This window comes from Egretta garzetta, unplaced genomic scaffold (genome assembly GCF_000687185.1).
Source record: "Egretta garzetta isolate BGI_Z169 unplaced genomic scaffold, ASM68718v1 scaffold94, whole genome shotgun sequence".
In the NCBI taxonomy this organism is placed as follows: Eukaryota; Metazoa; Chordata; class Aves; order Pelecaniformes; family Ardeidae; genus Egretta; species Egretta garzetta.
In genome coordinates this window covers 3,659,248-3,671,440 of record NW_009259683.1, presented here as the reverse complement: position 1 = coordinate 3,671,440, position 12,193 = coordinate 3,659,248, and the positions used below count along the sequence as shown (strand labels likewise).

At 39.8% G+C, this 12,193-nt stretch overlaps 1 protein-coding gene across 1 annotated transcript in view; it reads right to left on the bottom strand.

Annotated features, from left to right (window-relative positions):
- Positions 1-10,785, bottom strand: part of RFTN1 (raftlin, lipid raft linker 1) — an 89,962-nt gene extending 79,177 nt beyond the window's left edge. The window contains exon 1 of the mRNA XM_009638588.2: positions 10,633-10,785. Within this exon, the coding sequence (XP_009636883.1) occupies positions 10,633-10,777 (145 nt within the window). The 5' untranslated portion in view covers positions 10,778-10,785. The remainder of the gene's footprint in view (positions 1-10,632) is intronic.
- Positions 10,786-12,193: the final 1,408 nt, after the last annotated feature.

The following is a 12,193-nucleotide window of genomic DNA, read 5'->3' as shown; positions in this document are numbered from 1 at the left end:
ATTGAAGAATTCTGGCTATGAAGACCCTTTGGAGCTTCATATGAGCTGACATGTCAGCTGAGTGTTGACAGCCTATCAAGCAGCTGACAGGGCATGGTCCTGCTCTGAACGGGGTGCTTCAGCCAAAAGCCTAGAAACAGGACTGGCAGGCCATTTCTTCTGCAAGCTAAAAGGAAAGTAGAGAAGGAACACATGCTTCCCAGGGAGAGATGCATGTTTCCTTGTTGAGAATAGGGGAGAGCAGATGTCCATCCTGCAGGACTTTATCAGCCTGTACTACTCCCCTTCCTTGTCCTTAGAAGTCTCTCCTCTGCAAGCCAGAGGAGCAGAAGGACGGACTTTATCATTCTTCCCTTTGTCAGTTCTCCCTACTTTGTCACTTCTCAGAAAATCAGGCACAAGATTCACCCTCAACCCTCCCTTTTCCTGCATGGTGTGCTGCTGTTACTTTTGAGCTATGCTTTCCCTTAGCAACTCCATCCTAAGTCTGTTAGGTTTCCAGCAGCCAGCAGGCAAAGGCATCTGCCAACAGGAAGAAAAAGTCAAAATGGACATTGAGAGTCAGGGAAGAGACAATGTAACTATGCCCACCTAAAAGGGATAAATGGTCAAATGCCACCAGGCTCTGCTGTGCCTCTCTGCAAAGGCAGTGTTTGGAGGATGGCATTGCAGACCTTGATCATGACTTGGCCCACTGCAAATTTTGTCCTCCCTCCCCAAACTGGCTAGCCATTGACCAACAGGTACCGCAATCATGGGACTCAATAGGGTGAAAACCACACCTGTTAGAGCAGGATTGGACTCCCAAAATTTCACCCAGTGATGGCAAAGTCATGGTAGTAGCTTGTAACAACAGCAAGGTCTGACCCACCACACTATCCTTAGTGCAGAGAGGCAACCACTAGCCCCACCAGTCCAACCTTGTGTCCCACACCCATAGTACCCTCCAGTGATCTAGGACAGAGTACACAGAAGAGTGAAAACTCAAGAAAGTAAAGCACAGTCCTCGTCTTCCTCCTCAGACAGAAGTAGGGAAGAAGCAGGAGGGAGTCAGCTCACCTGGGCTGTGCTCACACAGTAGCTGCCACAGCTAGAGGAGGATGCTCATCATTCCATTCTCAACTCCTCCTTTCTTTGGCCAGTAGCAAAAAAGTCAAGAGAACTCATCAGGCAGTAGGTGCAATGGTAGCATGTATGAAAAAGCAGGAATAGAAAACAAACCAGAACAGAAGTAGGAACAGAAATTAGACTTGTTTCTGCATGTGACACTTCTTTACAAGCATCACTGGCGGAGGTGATAACAAGCTACAGTCACCTGTGTGAGACAGACGTTGGGACAAAATGGCACCTCCTGAAGTGGCTCCCAGATGGGCTTGCAAGCCAGAAAGCAAACATTTTTCAGATGCCTTTCCTTCAGGTTACTCTGAGCCACACATAGTGGGATGTTCAGCATACAGTAGGACACTAACTCTTGTCCAAAGTAAAACCCTCAAAATGCCTTTAATGCAGTGGAAACTCGCCAGAAGCAACTGCTCCAGCCTGGCTGTCTACTCGTCTTGCCCCACACTACTGGCTTAAGATAGGCACAGCCTGGTATCAGCCAGTGCTGAGCTATGTGGACCCTTGGGTCTGACCCACCAAGACACTGTTACAGGTTATGTAAAGTAGCTAAATGTCCACACTGTTTCCATCACAACAGAGACTCTTCATTCTTCATATAGGAAGAGTAGAAAAATAAATGCAAGCAGAAAAAAATCCCACACAATGAAGGCACACTACTTGGTGTTTTCAGTATGATTAAGAAGAGCAACTTCTCACAGTCAAGAGCAGCTGGCACCAACAATTCCTGTTTTCTCTCAAAGGGGGTATCATCCTCCACTCAGGATTAACCATTTCTAAACTTTTCATTTGCATGAGATTTTAGCCAAACAACACTTATTCACAAAGTAAATGTTTAAGAACTCCATTAAAATTAAAATAATGCATAGATTTTATGTATCATCTTTTATCTGGCTGATGTCAAGGAATTTGTCGTAACAAGTCACAAAAAGACTAAGCAGGTTACTACAGAGATGATTCCTAATCACTTCTCTCCCATAATAAAACCATGAGGTATTTATTATTCAAAGTTACAAGCCACTGTGTGATCTCCTGTTCCAGTTAAACACAGGGGAAGTTTTGTTTCTGAGAAAACAGGATTAGGACTCTGTGGCTTGAGGAATTTCACTATTCCATCAGAAATGTCTGTCTACCAGCCTTGCAGACTGCCAAGTCCGGCTCCTTGGCTCTTGAATAGCATCAGGAGGATGAAAACCACATGAAAATTGGAAAAACGTGCAAAGCCAGAGGCAAAAGAAAAGACAAAGCCACTCAGAAAGATCACGTGCAATTCCTGAATTGCTGATAGAAAAGGTTTCCTGGAAGTTCAGAGCTCCTTTTAGACAGATCTGTAACTATTTTTCTATGATGCAAATGAATTACACATTCATGTATGTGTGATGTATGGTACACATCTCTTGTAAGGATTCAGTAACTACATTAAGAAAAAGCTTCCGCTAACACAGTAGATACAATCAATGACTGCATGGTAAGAATGCAGCATTATAGCTACCCATTCCTCAGTCTAAGAATGGGTACGGGCTAGGAAAGTTAGCACAAACACGACTATTGCAGCACCCATATTTTTTCACAATGTGGAACATGCATAAATACAAAACATCCTGCAGATGTTCCTTCCCTCCCTAGTCCATTTTTTCATTTGCACACACCCGCTGCCCAACTACACATGCAGAATCCATATACAAAAAGTGGCTATTACATTGCTAGATGTGTTTGGGGTGAGATTCCATAAAAGCATCTAAAAGAAAACTGTTCCAAATCACAAGTTGAAAATACCATTCCAAAACACATCATACGCGTGCTCTTTAACATATTTGAGACTTCTAATACACATACCATATTGTATCTAAGCTTCCATCTAGCCTATAATGTATTATTCTAACACAAAATAGCAGTGTCACAGTTCAGTTGGATCTTGAGACAGACAATAATAGCAATTTTTTTCTTCCCATTTGAAAGTATGTGAAAAGTACAGCTTTTTTGCAGGTATGTAACTGTTAAGACATGGGCTAGGAAATTTAATTCATAATATTGACCAGCTTCTTGCTTTAGATTCAGTGAGAAGGGTGTTTTGAAGGCCACGACCTAGCTGCTAGAGCCCTGGACAACCCAGGACCTATTCCCAGTTCTGTCACAGTCATGACACGACTTTAGATCAAGTTCTTCGTACTTTCTCTTGTACACTGCAGCCATAAAGCAAAATGTAACAGATTGAGCATTATATCCTCTCTCGATAATATAAATGCATATACAATACATACATGCGCGTATGTGCTACACACACATTATCGACGTACAGATGCAGATATGCTTATACATATAGAAGAGAGAATGTGTGCATACAGTTACCATAACAAGGATCAACATAAAATAATTATTGAAAGCAAAGCTTGTATTAGAAACTAGAATACGCCTAATACATTTTACTTGAGTTATGCATCTTTATGAAAAAGCCAACCACGGTAAAGAAGTTCAAATTATTCCTAACAATTCTTTAAAGCAGTTACATTTATGATGTAATTTATTGCATTTATAAAACTACTAACATATGGAATGCTCCTTCTATGTCAACTTGCAAGTTTCCCAAGACACACAAATAAGTTTTATAAACTGCTACAGCATGAACGTTTCATTTTGCTGTGACTTACAGCGGCAAGTCCTGAAGGGTTACATATTACTACAGACTGTAATTCACTTGAAACAAAACGCCAAGAGAAGCCAAAAAATTTCCTTTCTTCATGTCTGCATTAACGGAGAGGACTGAAGCCCAGATCCATCAAACCTCTTATACTGATTCTTTTTATCATGTGCATATTTTCAAGTGCCTATAATCAAACTAAGTTGAATAGGATATGCACATGGACAAAGCTTAAACGAAGGGGAAGCATTAGCAGAATCTGGGCTACACAGAAGTAATTCATTGACCTCTTCTGCTCATCATCTTACTACTGTGAACCTGTTACACACTAATCTTCTCTGAAGCAATGTTTTAGTCTGTTTGTACACGATCTGTACACAGTCTGGTTCAAGCTATCACATCACATTAATAACCTAACAATATTTTGCCTTGCTGATTTTATTTTATCGCTCCTCAGGATAAAATGGTGGTAAGAGACCTGGTCAACTGGAAATACAAAACTCGAATGCTAATTTCATTTATGTTCTTTTGCTTACAGAAATGAAAACAGGAAATTAAATAACTTCACCAATGGGGAAACAATTGCTTTTACTAGTCTTAAATCAAATAATAACACCTGCAAATGCAGGGTTGCAAGGTTTGTTCTTCTTTCAGACGTACAGCCACTTGCTCAGAGAATTGGGAGTTTTTGTTTGGTTTTGATGGCTTTTTTTTTTTTTTTTTTTTTTTTTTTTTTTTTAGCGAAGGGTGAAGAGAAACAGAAAGCAGAAGCCAGGCACAAATAACTGCTTAATATAATATAAAAATTACCAATAGGAAGAGACAGTAAGCACTAAAGTCAATAACAAATATTATGTTCTGTAGCAAACAGAATTTCCTGATTAAAAATACATATTCTATAAGAAAAAATGCCTTCTCTATCCTCAATTCACACACTTTCCAGTGCATGACACTTCCAACTTCCAATTCGGCTACTTCTTTCCCCCTTCTGAGGGGAAAATTGAGGGGGTTTTATTAATTTAAGCCTACACACAAACGAAATTTAATCCCAAATTAAGAATATGTCCATACTGAAATGTTTCTTTAACTATTGATTGTAATATAATAATTATGTCTTTTATAAACACATTATTTGTGTCTGTATTAGAAAAAAATGCAATAAAAATCAATCAAAAGCCCAGCCATAGCAGTTGTAATAAGACTGTAACAAATGCTTTTTGAGCAGTGTAACTGGTTCCAAAACATTATTGTATAGCATCCAGAAGCTTGTCAGAACTTGAAAGATAGATACTTTCAAATGTTATATATATACATGCATACATATAAATATATATACACATACATATAAAAAAATGCCTCAAATCAGAAGGTTTTATGTGTGCAGTAAATTTGTTATACTAGGGGTATCGTCCTGGTAAAACACGTGTCCTTAGACAACACTTACAACACTTAAGCAAAAAATAGTGGAAGTGCTGAAATGTAACTAACAACCTTACTTTTTAAATAATTTTCTTCATTTTGATTTTTTTTTTTTTACTGAAGAGACAAATTCTTGACAGTAAGGATAAAAACCATACTCCCTTGTATTCACATTATAACTTAAGAACTTCTTTGGGACATGTGAAGCATTGCTATTTTTCATTCCGTCAGTCAAAACATCTGGATTTTAGTGGTTTTATAGCACAAACGACTTGTTCAGAGCATAGCCTTTCCCCATTTAGAAAAATTTATATCTCCATTTCATTCTCATCACATGGCTAGCATATGTTTCATGCCAACTTTATTCAAGGCCAAAACCTGTCGTAACTCATCAGGCCAATGAATTACTATAGGAATGTAAAGCAAAGCAAAAAAAAAAAATACAATCAATTCACTACAAAAAAAAAAAAAATCCCAAATAGCAAAAACTTTACACTATTCTGAGGAGAAGGGAAGACATAAAGAACTATCGGATTGCTGGTTTCTCTTAGAAGGTCCTCATAACTGAAAAGAAGGTGGAAGAGAAGAAATAAAGGATGAAGAAGGATCCGTACGACCTGTCATTGCAAGAAGTTTTCCAAAATAAGTAGATCAGATAAGAGCGGGAAAGGAATGCAGATTATGGAAATATTTCTCTTTCAAACAAAATACCAAACCAAAACAAACCAGCTTGCCCCATGGAGTCATTGTTGAAAACATGGTTGCTTTAAATTAAGGCCATTCCATTTGTCAGCACATGTCCTCCTCAGGTTCGCTCACCATTTACCTCTTATTACCAGTAAAACTTGGGAGATAAGAGAGGTACAAGAAGTATTCAGCTCCTTTTATTTATACAGAAAGGGATGCAAAAAAAAGGAACAATTTTGTACTTTTGGGGGAGCGTATGTGTGTGTGAGATAGAATCTTTTTGTGTTTTTTCCAGTAAAGGCCTGAAGTATATATACATAGACCCTAATTTGTCTCTTCTGGCTTTGCAGCAAAAGGTTTGCTGCAACATTAATCTAATGCTACTGCCTTTTACCATCATCAAATTTTTTATTGTTATAAAATTAAATCATTGCCACTTTGCATTAGTATTGTCTCAACGTCAGTGAGAAGGCAGCCAGCTGAGCAACTCTGAAGTGAGGATTAGCCAGCAGAGAGCTAGAACATTCAAACTGCAGATACAGCCACTGAGAGCAAGTTGTTAAAAAAGTTACCTGCACCCACTGCATGCCACCACTGGGAGCATCAGGACTCCGAGACAGAATGACTCAGGGGAACCAGGAGAAGAAATGACTGAGGGTAGAAACCTGTCAGAAGAAACTGGCTGAAGATGGAGATGTTGCAGGACTGGACTGCACAGTGAAAAGTGAGACTGACTCTGAAGGAAATGAGCTGACAGCAAGGCAGGTAGAGTTCAGGAGCTGGATGAGCACATCAGGAATGAAGCTACACGCTGCAGTCGGGGCAACCTAACAGCTCATTTTCCCCTGCCAACAGGAGAAAGATCCTGCTCTTCCTCTGCACCTCCTCTGGCATTTTGCTGACCCAGCAATGAGCCATCCCATTTACAAACCTATTAGTATCTTCTTGACAAGCAAAAATATGTGATGGTTTTATCAATTTAATTCCCGTGAAAACTGGTATAATTGCACCAGAGGGAGAGCAGCAGCCCACAAGCTGTGGACAGTACAGATGACTAAAGAATAGAGCACAGGATGACACTGTCAAGAGACAACATCAAAGACAGACTGATTTCTTGGAAGAGGCAGAAACAAGGCTCATAAGCAGACATTATAAAGCAAACAACTCAAAAAGACTATACCCACCTCAAGGTTTTGAAATGCCTCAGCAAAGTGCTCCTTCTTCCTCAAGTGCCAATCTACACTAGATGATAACCCTTTGCTACTGTCCATTATCACACTTGCTCAAGAAGTAAGGGACAGTGAAAAACCTAAACATTTTAACTGTGAAGAACCATTCAGATTGTCAGCATTGTGGCACACAATGGAAACTTCATAGCAGGCTATCCATAGCAGGTTCTTCATAGCCTGCTATCCTTGAAAGCGTGGGAAATCTTTCTCTAGACACTACTTCCAAGCATATCAATTCTGTAACATTGGGAAACATCAGAATGAAGGCTACACTTGCAACCTTAATTCTGTGTTCTGCATCTATGCATCATTTATACAGTACTTAAGTGATCAAACACTATTTTCCATTGGACATCTGCATCAGTACAGAGCAAGGTTCAAGTTATGATATGAATAAAAATGTATAATAAAGGAGCATATTTCCTTCCATTCCTTTATCTGTGTAAGTGAGAAGGTAAACAGTAACCAACGACAGCAAGCAACAGAAGTTTCTGGCTAACATAGCAGAGAAATGACCAGCAGGTCAGTATTTTATCCGTTTTCAACAGTGATGCTAAGAGGATGAGTTTATAACAGGGTGAGCTGATCTAAAGAAGTTCCTTTTTCTTATCCTGGCTGCATACTCCCATTACTTCTACCAGCGCCAGCATTCTTCAGACCCCTCCACAAGACACTGATCTGGCAGAGAACAACCAAACAAAAAGACTGCATAGCCGTCTGCCAGATCCATGAGTTTAATTCACAGAGCTGATAGGAGGTGAGAGAGGGGAGCAGTATCTCCCCACATATAGCTGCAGAAAATTTATGTCCACCTAGTTGTCTCTGAAACTGCAGTTAAAAACACACACCACATTCTGGAAGTGATCTCTGATTATCTGGATATCAGATCTGAGAATACATGCCATTCCTAACTGCATATGTGACCAGCATCCACATTTATGTCTAAAGTCAATGAGAGCTGCTTTTGGAACACGTGAAGAAACGCTAAGGACTTGGAAAACTTCTGGCAGTAATCTGTGTATTGGCTCCCACTTACAACATGGAGATAATCACATCCTTTTCACCATCAAGACTGAAGGCTTTTGAGAGATAAGAGTTATCAGAGCAGTAAATGTTACAGAAAAGCCCCAGAGAAAAGTAAGTACCTGTCTTCAGAGCCAGGCTCACTAGTGTTGTAAATAAGGCCTAGAATAAGGATACAATAAAATACTCTGCAGCCACTCATAATTTAGCATGGCTTATTCTAAAAACCTAATGAAGCAGAAAACCTGTGGAAAAAATGATGTCAGGATATATATACACACTGAAAGGGCTAAAGTAGATTCACAGAAGACAGAGTTCACAATCCAACTGTTCTTTTTACACAACTGTGAGCATTTCCTTTTTAGAAGCCTCTGAATCCCCACAGCATAGGTGAAACTTATCATTAACTCTGGTTATCTGCAGGGGTTCTTTCTGAGAAAAAATATAAATGAACTAGTGATGCTGTCCCCATTGAGAAAAACCTGGGATGTTGTAACACTACGTAGTGGGACAGGAGCCTTCATACAGCCAATTACATGACTAGGGAGGGAGCTGCATAACCACAAGCTGTTGCCCTGCCAATCCTGAAGAGCAAATAGTCGTGAGGAATACTAAGGAAACAAAGCAGGAGCAAGAGCTCCATCCCCTCCTCATCTGCGTATCCACTGGCATCTTCAGAGACTGGAGTGATGGGAATACAACATGCCAAAGCAGAACTCAATGGGAGCTGGAGAGCTTACACTCTTTGGCAAGCGAAAGAATTTGATGAAAGTACTTGTACTCACAGTCTCTTTAAAACCATGCCTCCTAAAATCGTAAGAATACTATCTATGATGAGTAAGAAAAACGTACAAGTATGCTTTACAACTAACCTATCCATTTAACCAGGGTTGGAAAGTCTGGGTTTAATTTTTTGCTTTGTGCCAGACATCCTCTGTGCCTGAGGCAAGTCACATTGCTATCTCATGTACTGATTCTTCCTCCATACAGGGACAAAGACGAGACTTCATGAGGTATCAGGAGAATGCACACACTAAAGCTTAAGAGGCAATCAGACAGAAAAGCGCTGAGCATCCCAGAGAAGCCCATAGAAGTGTGTCCTCAATATTAATTTATTTTCACTAATGACACAATGTGCAACACATCTCAGTAAAAGTTGTCAAACTATCAAAGGGCATGAACAGTTCACTTTGAAATAAAAATACATAAACGTAGAAACAACTGCAATACATAAACATGAAAAAAATCCTCTTCCATCTGTTTGGTGCTCTCAGTAACTGCAGTGCATCCCAATTAGTGTAACAAAAAACATAAGAATCCACAAGTATGGTAGATAAGCACTAAGAAAAGTCTGCAAAGACAAAAGTACTCAGCTCCCACATTGCCTACAAAAGTGCACTGCTGTCCAGCCACCTATTCCAAACCTCCACCTTTCTCCAGGTTCGAGTTCACTTGCAGCAAGCTTTAAAAAACAACAAATTCGCATTACTCTGGGCTGAACATACTGAGCTGCACTAGAGGTGTCACATCAAGCAACGTACCAGCAGCTCTTTGTCTCACACAGTGAGAGACGTACTGCTTGGCTTTTCCTTTGACCTGACTTGCAAAACAAGAGAAGTAGCAGCACGCTGCAGGGCAAAAGCACAGAGGCTCTACCTGGCATCCTGCCAGCTAGCTATAACAGATTTTGGTACTGTGTTGTTTTATATATAGCAAAAAGCAGGTCCCAGCCTTCTGCTCAAGCTTCAGATTTCCAAATGGTGTGAGGAGTAATTGCTTGTAGAACAGGCTAATTTTGAAGCGAAAGAGGGCACAGGCGATGGTGTGAGCAATACTGGCAGAGATGCTTGATGTCAATCAGGAAGGAAAGAAATGGAATAGCTGTGGATTGTCATGCGAATTAAAGCAAGACTATTTCAGAGAGAAAAAAAAAATAATAATTAAAAATTGCACAAGATTGGCCCTTCCCCTTTTGATGTTTTAGATCTTCAGTGTCTCCCACTATCCTGTTTCCACCCACACAGGTGCACCTATAAGTATGCGTAACCACGTAGGAGTTATTTAAGGTAAAGTTAGCAAAACTGAAAACACTAACCTCTCAAAATACTCCTGAGGGAGCACAGAGAGCAGAAGGGGAGGAAGGAAAAAGAGCAGTGAAGTATGTAACCTGACAGACCTGAATTGCTTTACCATATGAAATCTGGATAAAATGCAAATTAAGGAAACAAAAGTCCGTATTAGAGTAAGCCAAAAAAAAAAGGGGTAGGGTGGGGTCGGGGGGTGGAGAGGTAAAAGACCAAAAAAGTTGGAGAACCTGCAACTATCTCTAAGGTTAAAAATCTACAGAAGATCTCTGCATGTCAGCAGTATCACTGAAGAGAAGGCAGTTACTTAAAGAAACTAGAGACATTTTAAAAACGTAACTATTACACACACTATTCAAAAAACATTATGGAGCAATTAACGTGTTAACTTGAATAGAAAAAAAAAATCTAAAGAAAATCACTGTGTACTTACTATCACTTAGTGTCGTGAAGTCCAGGAATTGATATTCATAGCAAACATCTATCTTGGTTTCTACCTGGGGCCTCTTCAAAGTTGAATAGATATTACCAGGTCGTTTTTCATCATGCTTCTCTAGTTTGTTCAATCCACAACCCATTTCAGCAGCTCCTGATACAAAAAGCCAGGGAAAGGAAAAAAGGAAAATGCATAAACACCATTCATTTTAGTTTTTTTCTTTCTGGTTTCATGTGACACAATAGCACATTGCCGTGATTTTTAAATACAAGCTACCTACAAACCACATTAAATTGTATCATAAAATAAATGCTCAGATAGTAACTGAAGTGCACACCACTCATATCAACCTTCAGGCATGCTATTATTTTATTGGAAAATTGACAGTTTAATGTGTGTATTTTGCATCTTTCACATGTATTCAGTAGTATACTCTGGAAGACACATAACCCATTACAAAAAGTGCCTGAAAATGCAAAATAACTTGCTAATATAAGGGTTGACAACTTAATAACAATTTCTACATATGCAGTTACTATGAGAGCAGATAGTATGATCTTCTACACAGATCTCTAACATTCAAATTAAAATCTAGACTTGTAATTCAACGGAAAAAGCAGGTTTACTGAGAAGTACCAGCATTCAGAAAACTACCTCATCTCCTTCCACCTCATTCTTTCAGGTAAGCCACATGAAATAATGGCACTTTATAGAAGCCCTCATCAAACCGGAAGAGGCGCATAACCACAGAACTGGACTAGATAAATCTAGGTCTCTAATAAGCTGCCAGTCCACAACATTTTAAAGGATTACTCCTGACAATGATTTCTGCTACATATTCAATGTTTCTTGATACCCTGCACATTACAGCTCATCTGAGTATGAAAGAATGGAAGAATTGCTTGGTGAAAATACTTAGGATGATCCAAATCCTCTCGTTCCCCTTCAACAACGCCGGTTGTACTAAGGCAAATTACCTCAACCAGCAGTGAGTGTGAGAAGATAAAGAGATGCACCAGCTAGGCACTTGAGGTTTTTCATTACGACCTACCCAACATCCTGCCTTTGCCTACATGAAGAAACTCGTGCTTTGGGGACAGGGAGAGAAATGCAGAATAAACTCCCAGTGACAAAGAGGGGCTCCCGCAGGCTACCCCGGACACTTCACGGTATGGGATCCATTCAGTGCAAACGCGCCATGTGAAGCATCACAAATATCAGTGTTTCAGCCTCCCTGCAACCTCCGACAGATAGCAACAGGCACCTGAAAAACTTCAGGTCACAGACTAGGGCTGCCTTTACCTTGACAATTAATAAACTTAAAGCGGAGAAAGAAACACTAGTTCAGGTTCCCTGTCACCAAAGACGTGCTTGTTAAGCTTATGCCACAGCTGCACACCCCAAATGGTTAGAAAGCCAGGCAAATTTCCAGCCCCAATGTATTTGGAATCTACTGTAGAAATTTGTTTATACATATATTGTGTTTTAACTTTTATAATTTTTGTCCCTCCCGTGTATTTCTTTGTGAAATCTTTTTAATGAATAGTTACCAAATCCC